Genomic DNA, 22,564 nt, shown 5'->3' with positions numbered 1-22,564 from the left:
GATTTACGCGTTAGACTTGAGTATTTTATGTGGTTTCTAAGACCCCACACGGAAACTATGCTAGCCCTAGGATTTGGAAAAGCCGATCGATTTACTCCACCTAAGGTTGGGCCAGGATTCCTGCATGTTTTCTCTTGGAAAGTAGGGCCCTGCAACCGGCCATGACCAAACTGGGAATTACATGTATTAACAGCACGTAGGACGAAGTAGAGGAAAAAACAAAAGATGCTAGGTATACAAGGTCCACATTCACCCGAGGACAAAATGGCATGGACATAGCTAGCCAAACGTAGGGATAATAAAACAGAATAGTTTTGGTGGCTTCGCGTTAGTCAAAACGAGTTTCACATTCAATGGAACACCCAGATATGAAGCAAAGCATCAAACAAACAGAGCTAGAGCTAGATATGAATAAGGAGGAAGTAGAAGCGATGACACGAAGATGGATGGCTTCCTGCAGCGGGCGGCTCTGTGTCTCGCCTGCCATGGCTCCTGCTGCAGGCAATTCGGAGTCAGAAGATGGGCTTCTCTTTTTGCGTGACAAGCACTTTGAGCTACATGGAGAGATCATGATGTTTGCGCTTGTCGCTTTCTTCTCTCTTTTTATCCTATTCCTCGTCATGCTGCCTTATCTCAAGCGCCTTAGCAATCATGAATCGGAGTATTCAGGCTCTGTGGCACCGCAAAACTGTCCGTTTCCGTGGCTGAGGAAGAGGAGGATGGAGGATGTCGCACCAGAAGTATCACTGCAGGGCGAGAATGAATTTAGCAGGAAATTCCCCCTGTAAGTGCTTTGGTTACTTTGAAAGAACTTAATTTCCATAGAAAAAAGCAATAGTTCCTTGTATTGAACAGCTAGCTAGGTATCATGACTATGCCTGAGGCCGGTTAGTACCTAATGTTTCATAATCCATGACTGCTAATTTTTATTTTATTTTATTTTGTTTGTACTGAATATAGTATTCTGAAGTTTGGCTCTGATCGAAGCGTGTCTTATCTGGTTTCGCTGCGAGCAAAGCCATAGTATTCGTAAATATCTGGCTACTGCCATAGGTTATCTACTTCTATAAATTAATGTTTGCAATTAGATTATTCCTTGGTAAATTAGAAATTAACTCTCTGATCTCTCTCTCTCTCTCACACACACACACACACAAAAGCGAACTTTCTTCTACATTTCGCATATGGAAACAGGTAACTGTGCAAGGCAATTAGCTCATGTAAGAACGTTTGGTTAGAGGTAGGCCAGGTAGTGCTCGATGTACGTATGTTCTTCATTCTTGCTTGCCAAACTAAGCAGCAATATTATTTTCAATCCTAGAGAGGCCAGACAGGTCTTTGTATAAATAATAGGATTCCTTGAAAATGTGGGGAATGAAATTTCTTTTGGACTCTTTATTTTTTCCTATAAAAGTGGAGACCAAAAAATATGTTTAAGAAGAAAAGCTTAGTCATGTATTTTTGAGTTTTAGTTGCATTGAGGTCCAAAGGTACCACCATGAATGCAGCAGTACTAGCTGACTAGCGGTAGGCATTTTATTTTTTTAATTACCAAACATTCATTTATAAAGAAATAAATCAATACAAGCTGTTCTTATCAATCCATATAGCTTGAGCAACAAACATAGAGACATCAACCCACCATGACACACGACACATAATTTATGTGATTTGACAACGTGTTTATATCTACATAACTGCAAAAATTTTAATTTATTAATTTAAAATATGTACTCACCTCTCTTTGTTCGCCCTGAAAACAATTGAATTTCACATACAAGAGATCAAAATATTACATGCATAGTTATAGAAAACTGCACTGAAAACCCTATGTAAGGGATTTCCCCCCCTAGGAAAGGCCCACCAAGCCTCGACCTAGAACCCGGCCCAAAGCGTTCTCTATCCAAGTAAGGAACAAAACGTCAACTAGGGAAGGGCACCGTCCAACCGACAAGATAGATCGACCTGAAATTCTGTAGCTGCCCTCAGGAACATTATTTGCATAGAACGTACGAGAAACACGGAGGACCCTCGATTCATCATCATCAAGTCATCCACAGCTCATATAAATCAGATCAGAAGTCATGGAACCATACTGCATTAATGACACTACTGATTAAGTTATACGTCACATTTATGGAGCCGACGTGGAGCCATGCCACATTAAAGAAAGTTTGACAACAAACATAAAAAGAAAGCACGAACTTTGCGGGAATAAGACTATCTGCACCCTCCACAGACACGATATAAATAGCAAGCTCCAGGTACCAAAAAATCTCTCTGATTCCTAAACTCTCTTACTTATTTGCTACCCTCTAAGAATGTTTACTAACTTTGGCATCGGAGGTTATCCGGCCCCAAGGCCGCTCTCTGAAAGCCTTGGTCTTTTCTAACTTATGCAGGACTCTTTTTTGAAGACCTGAGTTGTTGAAGTTTGGCCCAAAAGTATATGAAATACGATGTTAACACCCTAATTGACAAAAATACGTTCTTCACTCGAGCGGCGTGTTGAGCGCACCTCGAGCGAACAACCAATGAACATTGACTCGAGCGGTGTATCGAGCACAACTCGAGTGAACACTAAGGTTTGTGTTTCGCTCAAGTCCACTCAAGCGAACTCATGGGTTAAACTTTGCTTGAACGCCAGGTCTAGCAACAGTCGAGAGAACTCACGGGTTGCGCCATTTTTTTTTTGGCTTACGAATTAGGCTCCACATGTAAACCAATAGCTACATAGCTGGCACGAGACATGATCTCTTTTCATCGTGCTCTCTCTAATAGTCGTTAAAATTGGGATTTTGACTAGGGTTTTTTAGGATACTATCCTCTTCTAAAATGATTGTTGTGGGTTGCTAAGGTTTCTCCATTGTTTGGGGTTTGTGGGTGGGCGATGGCATTAAGGATTGCCTCTGGCGTTTGGGATAGTTTCCTTTTACGTACAGATGAGGGTGGCCCTTCCAGAGATAGGGTGCAATGATGGCACTCTTTCACGTCCATTAATGGTTCTACTAAACTATATATGTTTGTTATTCTTTCACGTCCATTTGTTAATTTTTCTTCTCTCATCAAACAATTAACCCTGCACATAGGCTGGATCCATGAGTGAAGAGAACTGATGACACGTACAATTGTTTTAGGACTTGGGGTACTCAATTGATTTGATTTCCTCCAAGAAAAGTTGTGTTTTGTGTACTGAGCTGCTAAATCTGCAGAAAAACAAGAGACTTGACCAGCTTTCTGAATGAGAATATAGCCAACTTTGGGCTGGGTCACGGCCCTTCATGTTTAGATTGGGTTTCAGACTTTGCGTTCTCCGGTTCACATTTAGGCGTGGTGCTCGAGTGTGGCAAGGCCTCCATTAGGTCAGGTTACGAGTGCATGTGGAGGTGTTGACATGTTGTCCAACCAGTACTGTTTGGGTGTGACAATGCTCTTCTACGATCATTAATCCTTCTCACCTCGCTGGCCACTACACCTTTTCCTTATTATTTTTGGTCCAAACCCTAGCTGATGTAGATCACCAGATATCCAAATGGTTCATGGTGAAGTTTGAAGGTCATGAGAAATTACGGGAGCCCATAATGGGTAAATTTCAAAAGAGAAATAATATTCATAATTATAGAATGTGCAAGTATCCTCATTCCTTTTTATAAAAGAAGATAAATATAAAATTTATATAAAAAAATTAATTTTTTAATAATAAATCCAATTCTTTTTTAAAAGATGTGCACAATACTTATACAAACCATAAGTAATATATCTAACACTAGTCATTTTAAAAACTACTACACAAGTCTTGCATGAAATTCATGATTAAAAGTACTCATTGTGACACGTGCGTCATGGTGACTCAAGCGAACTTCAATTTTAGTTGAGTTTCAATTTGAGGGTAATTTTTCCAGATTCTCAAATTAGAGTTTTCTTCAACATCATGTGTTGAATATTTAAGAATGGGTCGAGCAAACCTCTGAGACTTTCATATCCGTTGTTATATCATATTCTGTTTTAAGATTACGAAAGATTATTTGACTTGTGTTTGTAGAACCTGATCATTCACATGAATATGACATGCTATGATGGTAGTTTGAATAGTAAGTTGAGATGAGATGAAATGAGATGAAAGTTGAATAAAATATTGTTAGAATATTATTTTTATTTTGAAATTTGAAAAAGTTGAATTATTTATTATATTTTATTTAAAGTTTTGAAAAAATTGTAATGATTAGATGATATGAGATGAGTTAGAGATCTAACTCATTATCCAAACAATGTCCAAGGAGTACTATACATCCAAAGGTGACCAATCATGTGTTATGAGGGCCAGAATTCCAGTCCTCAACATCAAGTACTTTCTATTCTTGTCCCAATCATAAAACCAACTTGGCAGAATTGATGCAAGTCTCCCGCTATCGGTACTTTTGGATGTTGCTGTTGAATTTGATTTAATATTATATTGATTTGATTTTTATAATTATCAAGTAATGATTTTGATTTGATATTATATTCGACCGTTGTTTGGGATTCTTCCCACCATCTTGTATCTCCATTTTAGCCTATTGCCTAATATTATATTTAACAGTTCGTCTAGATATAGATGATTTAGTAGACGAATCCACGTAAGAAACTGACGTGACTTACGATTGTTAGCGCTTTTTTTATTTAAAAAAAGAATAGAGAAAAATACGAAGAGAAGAGAAAAAGAAGACCATCGGCTTCCCAAATCCATTTTCGATCTCCCCTTCCCCAAATTCCATCTTTCTTTTCTTTTCTTTAAGTTCTTTTTTTTTCATTCTCTTTCCATGCCCTTGAATAAAATTGACGACTCATCCATTGCTCCCATTATAAGAAACCACAATATATATGCATCTTCCTTTCCTGAAATAAAACTGATCTCTCGTTCTCTCAGTTCATTGTTCTCAAATTATTCTAGCTTTAAGAAGCAAAATCCCAGAACTAGAAGCCAGAAGCTTGAGTACAAGATCGCAGAAGCAAAGAAATACAACATCATCACAATTTCCTAGGAAAAAAGCTACTGTACATTGCTCTAAGATCCAAGAAAAACCAAACAAAAACCCAAAAGAGATCCATGGACTCACTCCCAGAATTAATGGAGAGTTCCAACTCTGAGAACACTAGCATCACTGATTCTATTACGTACCATCAATAACAGCTTAACTGTCGCAAGCTCTTCTTCAACAGTTTCTGCTCCTAGAAGCTGCTACGAAAACAAGAAGCGCCGGGACTGGAACACCTTCGACCAATACCTGAAGAACCACCATTCTCCTCTTTCCCTCCCGAGATGCAGTTGTGCCCACGTTCTTGAATTCCTCTAGTAGAGCATAAATTAGTCGACAGTACTAGTTTTTTCCCAAAAGCTTAAACTAATTAATATTAAGGGTTTAGAGTTCTATAGAAAGGTTACGCAATTTATATATTGCAACAGGTACCTTGACCAATTTGGGAAGACAAAGGTGCACACTCCAATCACCCCCGCTAGCTGTTAATTTGATAATTTCGTCTCCTGCTTGAAATTAAGACGCCCCCTTTTTATGTTGCAAGTGGCATGCCAGGTAATGGGGTGCAAGGGGAGTGCGCGAAATCGACTAGAGACTTGAGTTTTAACACATCATTGGAGGATATAGAGACTTGACGCATCAACTAATAAATAGAGGTTTGACTTTTTCATAACTAAGTGGAGTCGTACAATAAGTTGTGTTGACACATGACCGCACCAAGTTTGCTAGTATAATTCTTCTTGAGTTTAGATCAACATCCCTTGGAATTGAAATTTGAGACAGACTGTTGGAAGAAAGAAGCACGCTTGAAGTTGCAATATTGTGTCCTGAACGATCTAGATTGCATGAAGAAATAACCAGCAATTCGTGGAGAGATGGAAAGCAAATATGACCAAGTTTAAATATCATTTTAATAAAGATATACAACAAATTTTAATAAAGCAATCTAATTAGGGTGACTGTTGCAACTAATCAGATTGTTTGAAAAATCTAGTATACAACAAAAACACCATGCACCTCTAGATTCAATTACTCCAGCCTCTTTCCTCTGTTCAATTTTGCACTCTCCATCTCCTGAAATTAGAAAACAAGAGTGCCCACCAAGATGGAAGTCAAGGGAACTGTGAGATTGTCATCAAGCTCAGTACTTATAGGGAGTGATTCCACCAGTGCCGAGGCAAGAGAGACAACCAAAAAACCCATAACCATTCCCGAACTTTCTTGAAGAAATCCAAATGAGGAGAAATAGTGCATATACCTGTGAAAAAAATTATTATCATAAGAAAAATCAATAGATCATTATGCAGAGGCCAAAGAGTAAAGAGGGGAAAAAACAAGTACCCAAGAGATGCTAAAAACCCAGCAGATGCCATTGCAACACTACCAGCTACAGACTTGTTTTTGTTGTATGGAATTTTATGACTACCGAACCGCCTTCCAATAATGTCTGCTAAACCTGAACATAATTTAGCCAGGAAAAAAAAAAAAAACCCAAAAAGAAGATCAGAGTAGGTTTGCAATTGTAAGAGATGCAGTTAACTACTACAACATCAAAAGTCCACCAAATCAAGCTAAAAAAATCAGAGAGAAAGCAATGGGCTCTTTAGGAATTACCATCCCCAGCACAGAGGTTACAAATTGCCGCAATTGTAATAGGGGAAGTTCTCCAATAAATCATGCAAGTCAAAGTGATTGTTGCAGCATAGTAGAGTGGTCCCTTAAGAAGTTCCCTGATGGATGAAGTAAGCCATGGACAAACTGAAAAGTCATGTAAAGATTGAACAACCAATCAATAGAAAATGCGTAACCTCATTTCTGATCTGGGTTAACCAGCTGAGTCATTTCATAACTAAATAGATCAAGTCCAAGGAAGATAAGCACACACACACAACTCATTTTTCAGAAAGGTAGTCTGAAGCTATAATTATCTGAGTTATAACCTATAGTCTCCGTTTCTGCTCATTGACTTCACAATAGCCTCATCTTTCATGATCCCAAGTCCCAAGAGAAGCATTTGTATGATATTGATGCCTGGGATAAGAGCTGCTAAGATGGCTCCCCGACGACCAGGACTGCAATATCAGTAATGGCTATTCAGCAGGAAGATATGAGTATAATCACGAAAGTAATTCCTTGATAATAACAATTATTACCTGAACAGTGGCCAGCAAAGCATGAAAACTAGCCCCACGCTTATATGCACAAGCTTCCTATTCAATTTCTAAACTTGAAAAAGAAGTAAATAAATCAAGGGAAAATTTGAGGAAGAGAAAAGATAAGAGAAGTCTTTATATTGGAGTTCTAGTGTGATAGCATTGTCAAACAATATATATATATATATATGTGGTTAATATAACATTGCTTGGTCCAAAACCCAGGACTTTAACCTTTTGCATTAAATATGATGTTCCAACCTGTTATATCAAAACCTCACTTAAAAGACTTAGCATTTCTCTCTCCAACGCTCTACAGACGAACAAGGTGTTTGTTTGTCCCATATAACTCGACTACATTGAACTATTGGAAGAATTACTCCTTTAATTCTGCACGTAAATCTAAATGATGTCTAGGCTAACACAAGGGCTAAATTAAAGAGAGAATAAGCTAGTTAATATATATCATATATATGTATGTACATATCAATATCAATACGAAATCTCAGAGGGTTAAAATTGGACTGTTATAAGCTCCAAATAAGGGAATTTTAACGTTTAAATGTAATGACAGATCAGTCTTCAATCAGTAATTGAAAGACGAGCACCCTCTCTTGTTTACAACGTTTACCAAGTCTTGACTGAAAAGAAACCGAACCAATATTTGTGTAATTGATGAATCTCACAAAGTATACACTCAAACGGCAACGGAGATTCACTAACCGGAACCATGAAGGGTTTTTCTCCGCAAAATAAGCTTTAATAAAAAACAAAAATTTACCCAAATCAGTAAAAGAACGATCGAATGGGTATACACAAGCTAAAATTAACCACTCCCTGACATGATACATACTCCTGAAACAACAATAACATGAGTTTGGTTTTGACCTGGTCGAAGATCCGCAAGTTGGCGGTTTCCCCCCATAACCGGAGCAAGGAGAGCGCGATGCAACCGGACAAGCCGGCAGCGAAGATATCGGAGGCGACAGGGTTTGCCGGTAGCATAAGGGCGGCAGGCGGTTTCGGGTCCCGGTTCGGTAGTCTGGTCGCACTGAGTCTCAAACCAAAGCTAGTAGTAGTACTACTACGGGCAACAGAAAGCGAGCAGCAGGGAGAGTTGAAAATTGGTTGTAAGTCGGGTCTCGGGAAAAGAACGTCGAATCGGAACGAACTGGACCGGATTGGGGAGAAGATGTAGACATTTGCAGCCATTTCCTTCTTTTAAATGGTTCAGCTTTGTGGGTGGGCTTTTTGTTTGGGTAGGTTTCCATCGATGCTCGTATTATCTATCAGACACGCTGGTAGCAGTAGGTACGGGCTATAACTACGTGATTAGTTAGCTGCCTTTAATTTCAGTTTCGGCAGAGCTCAGTTTTTTTTTTTTTTTTAAACATAGTGATTAAGAAAATCGTGTTTAATAATATTGTCAATTTTTTTTTATTTTTTTTAAATATTAAAAAGTGTTAAAAAAATAATATAAAAAATATTTTTGTAAAAAAAACTAATAAAAAAAAGGGGAGCGGGGACATCAACGAGAACCCGATGAGAGGATTCCTATCATTTTCCTTTCGGTTTAAGTTCTTAGATTCAAGTGAAATGTTTTATTTCAAAGTAATGAGTTCTCGTTTGAGTTATTTTATTTCATCTCATCTTATTATTATAATTTTTTAAAATTTTTACATAAAATATAATAAATAATTTAATTTTTTTTTAAATTTTAAAACTATAATAATATTAAAAAAATATTTTAACAATATTTTATTCAATTTTTAATTTTAACTTTCATCTAAAATCATCCCATCTCATTTCACTATCCAAGCCGCACCTAAATTTACAAATTTATGTAATTTGAGGTGTTATTTTAGATTATAAAATTTTTTTATTATAAAATAAATCTAACTTATCATTTAAAATCATATTATTTTATAAATTTATTTTTACGAAGTTTCTTTATAATTGTAGCACTTATATAGATTAAATTCTATTTTGCATTACACAAAGATTTCTAAAACCAAATTTTTTTTCATATTAATATTATCTTGTAAAATATAAAACAGTAAAAGTATTATAAATTCACAAATTAAATTAAAGTTTCTTTAGATAATAATCCAATCGTTCAATAATTTGATCAAACATTATAACAAATAAAAAAGTCAATTATAAAACCAACTACCATAACATTATGAGGATTAGGGAGGAGCATAGTAGCTAGTCTACGTACGAAAAATAAAACACATGCAAAGGACAGCCTGCGAAGCATTTTTCAATTAATAATTATTGAACTAGGATCGGTGTAAACGCCGAAGGATGATGCTAATAGCATCGGTTGTCCCAACCAATGTTTTAAATATCGGACCCGTCGAGATATTAGAATAAAATATTTTAATATTAATATGTATCATTTCGAAATAATTAATATATAAATAAATAATATATAAATAAATTATATATATAAATTATATTTCAAAATATTAATCTATATATAAATAAATTATATATAAATACATGTATATATAAATTATAAATAGATTAATCTGAATGAGGGGTCACAAAATAAACTTGTAGTTTGAGAAAAAAAAAAAATTAAAGGCTGAAATATCAACCAGTACGAGCCGAAATACAAGATGGTACACGTCGAAATATAAGTCGTTACGAAATATATACAATACCTGTACCGAACCAGTAGCTGGTACGGCATATTTTGACCGTACCGACCGATACGGTACTCTATTTGAAACACTGTCCCAACCGATGGTCCAACTGATAAAGTGTAATTTTAACTTTTTTAATATTTTAAAATAATTTTTTTACAAAAAATACAAAAATTCAATAATATTTACTTTTTTAATCAATGCTGAATGGGGATTTTTTTTTGTACGGACTCATTCAACGTAAAAGACATAATGAGTTTGGGAATTTGTTGAGTCACTGAGTTTGAAAGCATGGGCCATCGGTACACTGAATTTTCTTAGTAGTACAGACTTTGGGCTTCTCTTATCGGCAGAATTGTTGGGCCCAAAACGAAAGGGAATAATCGGCTCAAATATTAAAAAGATATTAGCCTAGCTAGCATGTGTTTTATTAACCATCACATACAAAATAAAAAAAAGGAGCGTGAAAATGCTTATTAATTCTTTAAATTTATGAATATTTAAGTTCAACATACTACTTAAAGCTCTTTATAGTTATAATCATTTTAGAATATTTGGTAAATACAGATAACTTTTAATAACCAAGATATCTATAAATCTCATTTTAGCATGGGAAAAAACAAAATTGGATTTTTCTCTTTTAATTTTTGAATATTTTAACTTGCATATATACCAGTGTGTAAACACACCGTCCACGCTACTAATATGATATAATTTGAGTCATAAGAAATTAAATTATCTTCAAAATTAAATTTTGCCATGTAGCGGTGACCTCCAAATTATCGATCGGTCACCGGCTCGTGAGAATATATATGCTTTTTGCTTGTGAAACTAAAACCACATTTTAAATTAGCTGATTAATTTCATACTCTTATATATTGGATGATGGCTAATTAATTACTTCCTAAAGATAATTATAGGAAAATCATAAACCCAAAGTATGACAGAGTGGACTCTCAAAGTAGCTTTAAACGTAGTGACACAGATGTCCAAATGGAGAATGTTGCCAACGCAATCTTCTATGTTTATTATGCAGAGTTTAATGAGGATGCAGTCCATACCATAAATGTTGCCAACAGTATAGTCAGTGCCAAAGTGCTTTAAATTCGTAATTATCGGGGCTAATTCTTAAGGCAATGTAGGGTTTCCATAGGTATAGATCACTAAATCTTACATGTTTTGTCTGATCCAGTCCTATCTAGCTATTTGTTCCTTTTTGATCTTACGTAGGAACTCGAAAAGGATATATGTTTGTTTGCTTGTTTGTGTTTTCTCATGATGACTGCGATGATGATCTTTCTGTGTATGTATAATACTCATGATGAATACGGATTTGGGTGTTTTTTGTTGTTTAATTCGTAGGTGATTTAAGTTGTTGGAAGAAATGCAGGGCGTAAATGATGAAGATGGAATCAGTTGTGGCCGCTCCAACATGTTGAACTCTAGCTATGGTACTAAGGCCGCGCCATTCAGCCATGGAAGCTGTAGCTATGACAAAAGAGTTGCACCTGTTGGAGCTGATCAGCCGAAGAATAAGATGCAGCACGTCCCGCCCCTGCCCCCGATTCACCCCCCTGCAGCCCCGGCCACGGCCTCTCAAAGTCTTCGTGACCGAGACGCCAAGATTACTGACCCCAAGAAACTCAAAAGGTTTATCATCAGTTTATATATGCCTGCTCTCTAAAACACGTATAATATATATTATATATATATATATATATATATATATATAATCGTATCCAAAAATATATACTTCCTTTGATTTGACAAAAAAATGGCAGCAACTTGACCCAACATTAATTCTATTCCTCTCGATTTTCATTCGACAACCCATGCCAAGCACTCATGATTATTTTTGGCCTCGATCTATTTGTAAGTGAACGAAAACTTTCGAGTGGTTCGATAATTGAAGATTTTGAAATGAGGATCCGCTTGATCTCCAGCATTGATATTGTTTTTTCAAAAAAGACTTTAAAATTTATGTCCATGGATACGTATTAGGACTATATATAAACCAAATTTTATCAAATATTTTTTTTTATTTCTCATTCTGACATTTACAAATGATATGTTGCCAATAATTTAATTTGCATATATCGGGAATAATTATTATTTTTGAATAATTATTTCTGATAGTATAGATTTAAAATAAATTTAATAAATGACATGATGATATTATTATATATTAATAAAGGCCTTAATTCATATGGAAACACCCCTGTTTGGTTGCCTGCATTTATACATGAGTACAGTTTTTTTTTTTTTTTTTGTGAGAGGACTCCAAATCTCCATTTTAAAAGTTTAATTGACCAGACCACTGGCTTTGGCTACGTGAGCACAGTTGCATGTATATCTTCTGAATAAATTTTATTCAACTCAGCTATTTAATTAATTTTCCACGCTTAATTTCTCGATATTGGTTCGTAGGGTTCTGGCAAGCAGACAATACTCTCAGAAATATCGACTGAAGCAGCTTCAATATATGATGGAACTAGAGACGGAAGTGAAAGCTCTGCAGGTAATTTTTGTCAACCTAGCTAGCTGCATATATATATATATATATATATATGTTCATATATATGTTCTTGTGTATAAATATGATTTTTACTTCTGTAAGTTTCTAACATCCAGACCTTAGTTCGTTTCGTTTTTTATTTCTTGTTTCGGTTTGTGTGTGTGTCTGTGTGTTTAGGCCGAAGTGGCGATCAACGGGCCGAGGATTAGGTATGCTGATCGTCAAAACACGCTGCTGAGAGTAGAAAACAATTCAATGAAGCAAAAGCTTTCCAACTTTTCCACCGAACTTATGTTCAAAGAAGGTATTCTTTCATTCTCACTCTCTTTCCATGCATATCCATCTCCTCTTTCTCAGTCTCAAGACTCAAATAATATGAACGGGAGAAAAATGTTGCAGCTGAATTCGAAGAACTGGCGAATGAAAGAGACATGTTGAAGCAGTTGTTTGAGAGTTATCAGAAGCATCAGCAATTACCAGACTTGTTCAGATCAAGCTCTGGGAATTATCAGTTTCCGAATATGGGATTGAACCAAGTACCGGAGGAGACTGATGATGATTTTTTGCGAAATGGGATGCCACAGATGATGAACCAGAACCTGAACCTAAACGAGAATCAGAACCAGAACTCGAACCTACTTGGGAATGCAGAATTTACGGAGTACATGAACTCTCTGAGCCTTGACCCCTCCTACAACTTCCTGTGAACTTTGATCTAGTACTGTTGGCTTGTCCCGGGATGTTATCTAGATTTATCCCATCTTTTAAAAAAAAAAAAAAAAAAAAAAAACTAGCGGGGACGAAGCTAGGAATTAATTTGAATTTAGATCCTCGAGGATTAGGCTCCACTATATTTTTGTGGGGCCAAGATTAATATATAGAAAGAAAAAACAGGAAACATGCATATCCAAGTTTATCTAAACAATTTTTGGTGGTTGAAATTAAAGCACCATATATATTTGTGTTACCAATTTGTGTGTTCCATCGACATTAATACTCATTCAAATGTCGGACTCTGATCTCTAGTACTTTTTTCTCATACTTCTATATAGTGCTTATAAATCTATTAAAAAAATTATAAAAAAAAATTTATAAACTGATCAGTGACTTGATATAATACAAAAGAAAATTTATAAATTAAATATGTTCCATTTTTTTAATAACACCGCTGTTTTAACTTGAGGCTGGTCTCCAAAGGTAGAACCTTCAATTAGTTAACTTGCTTGGTGATCATGCTGTCCTTACAATTATTTGTACGTACGTGATGCTCATGTCCATTTCCTTGTTTGCAATTTGTCAATGGTTTTGTGCTGCTAGCTGTTGCTTGCAGCACAGTTCATAGCATGCAAATTGTCCGTTCTAGCTTTGTGTTGACCATCATGTGCTAATTCTATTTACGTTTGTGATCTTGAGTATATATATTATAACTTGGTGGTATTTGATCGGCCTTAGCGTACGCTAGCTACTCATGCCTTGTGTCGGATTGATTTATCTAAATGTTTGTAATTAAGCTTCTATTAATTTACACTTAAGAAAAAGAAAATCCCTTGGTCATGTATAACCCAACTATATATAATTAACTCACTAATGCTCGTATCTTTTCTTTACACAGAATAATTTGAAAGGTCCGTGGCACCTTGATTAATAGAGAAGTACGTACGTACTTGGTTAGTTTGAATGGTATTTTAATATTTAGGGTACAATAAAATCATCTTATACAAAGCCTATTTGTATTGAACTTTAGTTTAGGCCCGGTTTGTATTCGCAAGTTATCTCAACTCATTTCAACTCATCTCACTACTATTCATTATTATTCATCAACTTTAACTCACAAATCTCACTACTATTCACAACCCATCTCAACTCATCTCAACTCATCTTCGAATCCAAACGATACCTTAATGTAAAAAACATAGATCAGTGACTTATTAATTTCTTCTAGCCGATACATTTGACAAAATTGTAACAAATATTATGGGGAAACTCAAGATCAATCATACAACATTTATAACTAGTTATTTGTGAAGAGATTGACTATTTGTGATAAGAATAGACTCATTAATTTAATAGGAAATGATCATTCTCGTTATTTCAGAAATAACTCATGACGACAGTTTTTTTTATAATGATATTGGTATAACAATAGGCCAGGAACATGTCTTGATCTTTTGATCGATCTTGTCTTGGCTACTTGGAATGAAGAATATTGAACCAAAAAAATCATTTCAAGCTCTTATTTGAACTCGAAGGCTTCAATTAAGAACGAGATAAAGACATGTAGTTGATCATATAGCATTTATTAAGTATTTGATGTTGTCCAAAAAGTTCAAAAAGACAACACTCAACTACGTAAAGAGCGTGCCGAAAGTAATATTAATTATTAGTTACCCGTAATTGAGATAGTTTATTAATGTCAAAAGCGTAGAGTAGTGGCTTATTTTTTCTAGACACATTTGAAAAAATTGGAACAAAGTATTAAGGAGAAACTTGAAATTGGTCATTTTGGTACTATAACGGTATGGAACTCATCTAGGAGCGCGTCTTGATCTCCATTTTCTCCTTCAACACATATTGAATCGAATTAAGTTATTGTCTGAATTTGAGGGTCTTAAGTTAGAGAGAAATAGATAAATGAAGTACTTAGCCCTACAATATTTATTAAGTATTTAATATTACTAAAAAAAATCTACATTCGCAACACTTTTTTTCTCTAAATACGTACATACGGAGTAACGCTTAATTATACTAAAAGTATGCCAAAGGTGCTATTAATTAGTTACTGTACACTACAACACAATTGAATTTTTGTGACAATTCAAATTTGTGGCAATCCTGAAACTATCACCAAAACTTATTTTTGAGAAATGGCTATATGTTCGAACTATATTAATGTTTCGTTCGAACGTAACTCAGATGATGTCGTTTTGGAATGAATACATGCGAACATATAAAATGTTATGTTTGAACGGTTCATGTACGTTCGAACATTAAGCCGACTTACGTGCGAACGTGTAAGTTATTCATTCAAATGTTTGAATGATAATCATTAACGTTCGAACATGAACTGTCTTAAAATTAAAAATGAAATTTCAAATTAAAAAAGATTGAAAATTGAAATACAAAAACATTAGATATATTAATTGAAATTGTTCATTACATAAAGTCTTGAAAAAGAAATATATTAAAATATAAATATAAAGTACGATAAAAGTGCTTTGCACTCAGAACGAGTTGTTTACAAATGTATGAAATTTCTCAGTCAATGTGTTAACCTTTTCGTTTAGGATATCTAAACGATGGCCAACCTCGCTGACACTCTGTTGTACTGACGTAATCTATCAGTCGATGTGTGTAGTAATATCTGAGACTATCGCATCAACCCAAGCAGGGCACACATCGAGCCAAGCAAAATTCATGTTCGAATGTAAGGTATTACGTTCAAACGTATATACTCTACAAACGTTTGAACTTATTCTGTTATGATCGAACGAATATTTCTTAATGTTTGAATGATTAAAAAAGATACATTCAAACGTATTTATTAACCATTCGAACGTTTAATTTTTGAAGTTCGAACAAGTGCCCAATAACATGCAAATGCAAAATTTAAATGTTACATCACAAACATTCAAACGTAAAAATCAAATATTCGAATGAAAAATATCGAACGTTAGATATTTATCGTTCAAATGCTAATCGGTCAGGTAAACATTCGAACTTAATTTCTGTAATGAAATTCGACTGCCACAAAATCTTTTTACGTTCAAACGTTGCATCTCACGGCAACAAAAAAAAAATTAGTGACGGTCGTACAGTAAACCATCACAAAATACTTTTTGTGACGCCTTTTTGGTGACAGTTGTGGGGATGGTTTCAAACCGTCACCAAAAAGTTTCTGTGATGATTTTCTTATTTTTTGTGACTATTTCATCTGTCATAATAAACGAAATATGTTGTACTAGTAATTGATATAGACAAGTATAAAAACATGAAGGGACTTATTCATTTTAGAGACATTCGACATAATTGGAACAAATATTATGGAGAAACTTGAGACTGATCATGATAATTTTATTATAACCATATGGAACACATACGTGATCTAGTCTTAATACTATTGCATCATGGTTCCATTACTATAAGATTCAAAAAAGATTCCTTAACTTTTTTTTTCAAAACTTTTTTTTTTTTTTTGAAAATGAACTTCTATAATCTTTACTGAAATCAACTAGATCCCTCATTACAAGTTCTCTCTTTCTCGATGATATTTCTAATACAATATGGTGTCTCTTCTATCCATACCAATTCTGTATCTAAATGTAAAGCTTCCTTTGCTAAAGTATGTGTGACCTCATTTGCATTTCTGTACACAAACTCAGTACTCTAGTCTTTCCACAGGCACTACAAATTCTTGGTAGCTTCAACAATACTCCCATACACAGACCTATCTTCTTTTTGGCTATTCACTGCCTTAACTATCAATTAGGCATCTCCTTCAAAAATCACTATTTCCATCTTCAAACCCTTGCATATTTCCATAGCCTTCCACAAGGCATAGCTTTCAACAACTGCTGGATGATCCACATTTCTCTGTTGGCCTTCATCTGCAACCAACGGTTCCCTCTCTTCCTGTGAAGCAGATTCCTTCTAGTAGCTAGAGTCTCATTTCCTACTCTCCATATAAAAAGTTTGACCTTCCCTGGAACCTTCAATTCCTATATACCTCTCCATCTTTTGTCCACTACTCTTCCCCTAAGGTTTAATCTAAAATAGCTTTTTTTTTCTATCAAACTCTAACATATAAACACTCTTCACAAAGAATTTTCCTTTTTCATCATAACTCCATATCAACTTATCTTCGACATTCATTCTACCTAAAGGAATGTTGCAGATTAGCTAAGCTTCTTCCTTATTAAAAATTCTTTCAATTAACTACTCATTCCATTCTCCACAACCCTTCATAAATTCACAGACTTTTGCCTCTTGGTCCAATATAGAAATTGGAGATTGAATACTGAAAGTACAAGAAGTAGGTAACTATTTTTGCCCCCAAATCTTGATTTCCTCTCCATTGCCCACCCTCCATCTCAATCCCTCTATCAACAAGTCCACTGCATCTACGCCAAATAAGGGATGGACAATGACCCAGTTTAGCTTCTAAAAAGGAAGAAGATCTGAAATACTTCTCTCTAAAGATCTTGGCTACTAAGCTACTTGGGTTTTGGATGAACCTCCACCCTTGTTTAGCAAGTAAATCCAAATTAAAGTAATCTAGATCCCTGAATCCAAGAACCCCTTTATCTTTCTGCTTCCCCATTGTCTCCCAACTACACCAATGAATACTACTAGGTTTCTGGTTTTTCCCCTATCAAAACTTAGCAAGCATCATATTAAGCTCATTGCACAGACTTTTTGGAAGTTTAAAAACACTTATTGTATAGGTTGGGATGGCTTGAAGAACTACCTTAATTAGAATTTCTTTCCCAGCTGTAGACAGAAAAGTGTTTTTTCCAATTGTTGATTTTCTTATAAATCCTCTCTTTGATGCTTCTAAACGTATTGTATTTAGACCTTCCCACAATAGGAGGTAACCCTAAGTACTTCTCATAGCTTCCTCTCATCACTGCCCCCTAATAGCTTTATCCTCCATTTGACTTCCTCTCTAGAATTTGAGCTAAAAAACACTGATGTTTTGTCTTTATTTAGAAACTGTCTAGAGGCTCTTTCATATCTCAATAAAAAATTTTGAATTCTAACCCATTCCTCCTGACCCGTTGCCCTTCCAAACAAAAGGCATTCATCAGCAAACAATAAATGATTCACTTGGGATCCACCCCTACCCATTGTCACTCCCTTTGTTTCAACTTTGGCATTTGAGATTTTAAGTAAAGAACTTAAACCTTTAGCACAGAGGATGAATAGATAAGGCGACAAAGGGTTTCCTTGTCTCAAACCTATTTGAGAAAGTATTCTTTTTCCTGGTTCCTATTTATGAGTGCTGAATAACTTACTGTTTTGACACAGTTCATAACCAAATCAATCCACTTCTTACATAGTTCCAACTTCCTCATAACTTCCTCAAAATACAATCATTCAATTCTGTCATAGGCCTTAGACATGTCAATCTTGATAGCCATACTCCCAACTCTACCCTTCTGCCTTGTCTTCATGGTATGCAATACCTCATAGGCCACCATTGTGTTATTTGTGATCAACCTCATTGGGATAAAAGCACTTTGATTGGGAGAGACCATGCAGTTCAGCACTTTTTTAAGCCTATTAGTTAGGACTTTTGACATAATCTTATATGCCACATTATATAAACTTATAGGCCTAAAGTCACTAGGTAATCTAGGCTCCTTCGCTTTAGGGATGAGAGGAATATAAGTAAAGTTAGCAGCATGGTTTAAGGAGTTACCATTAAGCCAAGTCAGAACAGTTTTGCACACATCATCACTAACAATATATTAATGTTTCTGGTAAAAACATGCTCCAAATCCATCTGGGTCAGGTGATTTTAGAGGTGCCATTTGGTTTAAAGCTTCCTCAACTTCAGCTCTTGTGAAAACCCTGGTCAATGTTTCATTCATCTCAGTTGACACTCATGGTTTCAAGTCCTTCAAACAATCTGCAATACCAGCCTTAGAAGGACCTGAGGAAGTAAACAACTTCTGAAAATAAGTGTTAAAAGCCTTTTCCACTTTAGTTGGACTTGACAGTCTTCTGTCCTCCTCATCAAACAGAACTTTTATTGAATTCTTCCTCCTTCTTTGATTAGCACAGCTGTGAAAAAACTTTGTGTTTCTATCACCCAACTGGTACCAGTTCAGCTTTGCTCTTTGTCTCCATTTTAAATCCTCTTTCTCAAGCAGCCCCTCAATCTCTCTTTGTAACCTTTTGATCTCTTCTATATTATGCCTACTCTCACTTTCTTATAATAGTAGCAGTTTTTCTGTTTTTTCTCTGATAGACTTCCCCTTATCCCCACCTAGCTTTTTACTCCATCGCAGTAAAGCTTCCTTAACATTTTCCAGCAGACAGTTCATACTTTGAGCAGACTCATCATCTGCTTGACCCCTGAGCCATACCCTCTTGATCACCTCCTTACACTCCTCCTCGAGAGCCCATTTTGCTTCATACGTAAACATCCTTTTAACCTTCCATTCTTGACTTGCTGGCTGGTTCAAAGTAAGCATAATAAGTTTGTAATCAGAGCTTCTATCTACTAGAATTTCCACCCACCCTTCCTTGAAAATTTCTTTCCAAGCTGAATTCATCACTGCTCTGTCCAACCTTTCTTTCGTAAAGGTCTCATCCTCATGCTTATTGTTCCATGTGAATTTATCCCCTCTCCAACCTAGATCAAACAAACCTCCCCCTTCCAGCACTTCTCTAAATCTTGCCATTTGTTTTTCTGGTCTTTATCTTCCTCCCCATGTCTCATCTTGGATCAATATTTCGTTGAAGTCACCCACCACACACCAACCACAACTACTAGTTGGTTTCAAGGACCCCAATAGCTACCAAGATTCTTCCCTCTTACAAGTCTTAGGTTGCCCATAAAAACCTGTTAATAACCATTTGTCCTTATTTCCACCCTCATTTGTAACCCAAGCACTGATGTGCCTTTGGAAGTAGTTCAGAATCTCTACATTCATTGAATGGTCCCACAATAGCATTAAGCCACCCTTTCTACCCACAAGTTCAACTACAAAGCAGCCTTCACAATGCAATCTTCTCTTGGTCCTATCACTCTTACCACTTCTCAATTTGGTCTCCATAATAAACACAACATTGGGCCTCTTGTCCTTCACCATATGGCAAAGGTTTTGAACTGTCCGAGGGTTCACAAGCCCTCGGCAGTTCCAACTTAAGGTTTTCATGATGATTGGTGGGGCTGCTTAGCAGCCTCTACTTGTAAAGACATGTTTCCAATTATCTCACCATGACTGTTAGCTCTAGCTTTTTGACAAGATTCCACCACATTCTCATCTACGACTTCCTCTCTTAAAGCCTTTTTTGTCAGAACTCCCCCCTCTATCAAGCTATTACCCTTTCCCTTCTCTCTAGCCCTTCTCACTTCCCACTGTGTAAAACCTCCTCAACCCCCTCCTCTTGCACCTCTCTTCCCACCCCTTTAGTACTCTCCTTTTCACCCCCCCCCCCCACCTCTTGTAATAGCCCCCTTCCTCCCCATCACACATATACTCACCCCCTTTTTCTTTCCCACTCTCTACTACCTCATCTTCTCTCTCAAATTCCTGCACTAATGCCCCTCCCGCTACTGTTTTTCCCTGCTTCTCCTGTAAAACCTGCCTCATTTGGGTATTATGACTGTTCTCCCCTTCATCTTTCCTTATAAAATCAACATATTTTTTTATGACTCTGACATAACTCCTCTCTCCCTCTCTTTTTTTTCCTCTCATAGCAGCTCTCATCCAAACACAAAATTGGTCCTCACCCTCTCCCTTTCCTGTGCAACCTTTTTCCCCGTGTATTATGCACCCACAACTGAAGCAGATATGAGGTAACTTTTCATACTTGAAATAGGTCTTGTAGCTCTTACCTTTAACAGTGATCGATCTCCCTCTCACTAAAGGCTTTTCCAGATTTATTTCTGTTAACACCCTCAAATATGGCCCCCATCCATAGCCATCCTCTTGAGTATCCACTTCCTTTACTCTACCAATGGTACCCCCTATAATCTCCCCTCTTTGCTTATTCATGCATGCTAATGGCAACTCATGCATCTGTATCCATAACCATTCCTTCCTAAAGTTCATTTTTTTATGGTGGAGTGAAACCATCAAACTGCCTTATCACAAACATTTGGTTGTCAAAAAGCCAAGGTCTCCCCTCCATTATACGATTCCTGTCTTCATGGTTTGCAAAAACCATTACAAAAATATTATCTCCCACCTCCTGAAACATAGCTTGCTTGTTGATCCTCCAGATTTTAGCCATTGTCGATTAAATCACAAACTTGTTTATGTTTCTTCCTGCCCAAACCATCCCAACTAAACTAAGTTCTTCCTTGCCACTCGGATTATCCGCATTTTCATCCCCGAAATCAATATTCAGAGCTTCTTCCTCTAATAGTCTAAGCTTTTCCCATTTGTTTTCTAGTTCATCCATTCTATTTCACTACTGAAAAAACTTCCTCTCTGCCATGCTCTCCAAAGCAAACCACCTCCTTCCTTCCGTGCTAGAATGCTTAGTGCGACGTCCCCACCGTACCCCCACCTCCAAAATTCTGTCAGAATATTGTTGGACCCCACTTCACCTCATTTTTCTCTAGAGAGAAAAAAGAGAGAATATTGTTAGTGGTTTTTCCAAACTTGAAAGCCTTAAAGGAGAGAGATAAATATATAAAACTAGTCTTAAAATATTTATTGAATATTTAATATTGTTAAAAAAACTCATACAAGTAACAATAAATTTTCTATAGTACTAGTCCACTTAATGTGTATATTTTTTTGGTTTGAAACCCTTAATTAATTTAGACAAGAAGTTAAATGAATTTTGATCCGATTCAACCCTATAGTATAATTAGCATTGGACATGTTCTTGACTAGTGTACAGATGATCATCATAAGCATGAATAATATTATACAGGAATTCCTAACTCAATCAGCATCAATATATATATTATCTTAAGATCATGCCATGTGAAAAGATGATCAAATTGTCCAATGCATCCCCTCATATATATTCAACAGATATGTGGACTAGATTCGTATTATATATATATATATATATATATATATGTTGGGTTTTGCTCTTTTGACTTTAGTCCCCCATTGGTGGGGAATAAAGGAGGAGCAAGACCTAAGGTCTATAAAAAGAGGATTAGCCTCCTTGGCTAAGTGCACCAGTCAAAGTTTAGCTAGTAACTTTTACTTTAGTAAAATTTTTCTGTTGGTCTTTTTTATAAAATGGGAAGATGTGAGAGTTAAAGTTTTGCTAGTAGAAAAACTTTGTGGGTGTGTTTGGGATGAGGAGGAAAATTGTGTGATTGTAGCAATTTTTCACATAGTGGATTTTCTTCTCTTTGGATTTGGTAGTTTTGGGAGTTTTCCACATAAATTTTTGGTGTTGTGATTATTTCTCTATTTTTCTTGATATTCCTACAAATGGTAGACCATACGGGGTGAATTTGGGAACTCCAAATTCTCAGCAAGTGGTATCAAAGCCTAGGTCCTTTTGGTGGGGTGGAGTTTTGGTGTGGTA

The 22,564-nt window shown here is 35.9% G+C and overlaps 4 protein-coding genes across 6 annotated transcripts; 2 read left to right on the top strand and 2 right to left on the bottom strand.

Moving 5' to 3' along the window:
* Positions 1 to 243: 243 nt before the first annotated feature.
* LOC121238995 lies at positions 244 to 915 on the top strand. Its single transcript, XM_041136116.1, has one exon. It carries the CDS (start codon positions 354 to 356, stop codon positions 786 to 788), a length of 435 nt encoding a protein of 144 aa, XP_040992050.1. The 5' UTR covers positions 244 to 353; the 3' UTR covers positions 789 to 915.
* A 4,593-nt stretch (positions 916 to 5,508) lies between these two features.
* On the bottom strand, positions 5,509 to 8,462 carry LOC121238963 (probable phytol kinase 3, chloroplastic). Of its 3 annotated transcripts, XR_005935208.1 has the most exons (8): positions 8,057 to 8,462; positions 7,169 to 7,236; positions 6,956 to 7,087; positions 6,630 to 6,745; positions 6,357 to 6,471; positions 6,033 to 6,273; positions 5,732 to 5,775; positions 5,509 to 5,670 (listed from the first exon to the last, which is right to left on the bottom strand). XR_005935208.1 is itself a non-coding variant. In XM_041136073.1 (6 exons), the coding sequence occupies exons 1-6, from the start codon at positions 8,378 to 8,380 to the stop codon at positions 6,096 to 6,098; spliced, it is 933 nt and encodes a 310-aa protein (XP_040992007.1). In that variant the 5' UTR covers positions 8,381 to 8,462; the 3' UTR covers positions 5,905 to 6,095. The 3 variants fall into 3 exon arrangements, 1 of the variants encoding a protein (XP_040992007.1); XR_005935207.1 differs by lacking the exon at positions 5,509 to 5,670 and having other exon boundaries at positions 5,731 to 5,851; XM_041136073.1 differs by lacking the exons at positions 5,509 to 5,670; positions 5,732 to 5,775 and having other exon boundaries at positions 5,905 to 6,273.
* Positions 8,463 to 11,192: 2,730 nt separating this feature from the next.
* Positions 11,193 to 13,162, top strand: LOC121238970 (basic leucine zipper 61-like). Its single transcript, XM_041136084.1, has 4 exons — positions 11,193 to 11,469; positions 12,247 to 12,337; positions 12,512 to 12,638; positions 12,734 to 13,162. The coding sequence occupies exons 1-4, from the start codon at positions 11,204 to 11,206 to the stop codon at positions 13,039 to 13,041; spliced, it is 792 nt and encodes a 263-aa protein (XP_040992018.1). The 5' UTR covers positions 11,193 to 11,203; the 3' UTR covers positions 13,042 to 13,162.
* Positions 13,163 to 19,266: 6,104 nt separating this feature from the next.
* Positions 19,267 to 19,740, bottom strand: LOC121239501. Its single transcript, XM_041136756.1, has one exon. The coding sequence runs from the start codon at positions 19,738 to 19,740 to the stop codon at positions 19,267 to 19,269; it is 474 nt and encodes a 157-aa protein (XP_040992690.1).
* Between the last annotated feature and the right edge of the window lie 2,824 nt (positions 19,741 to 22,564).

This window comes from Juglans microcarpa x Juglans regia, chromosome 7D (genome assembly GCF_004785595.1).
Source record: "Juglans microcarpa x Juglans regia isolate MS1-56 chromosome 7D, Jm3101_v1.0, whole genome shotgun sequence".
NCBI classification, from domain to species: Eukaryota; Viridiplantae; Streptophyta; class Magnoliopsida; order Fagales; family Juglandaceae; genus Juglans; species Juglans microcarpa x Juglans regia.
The sequence above is the reverse complement of the archived record's forward strand: the minus strand, read 5'-3'. Positions and strand labels throughout refer to the sequence as shown.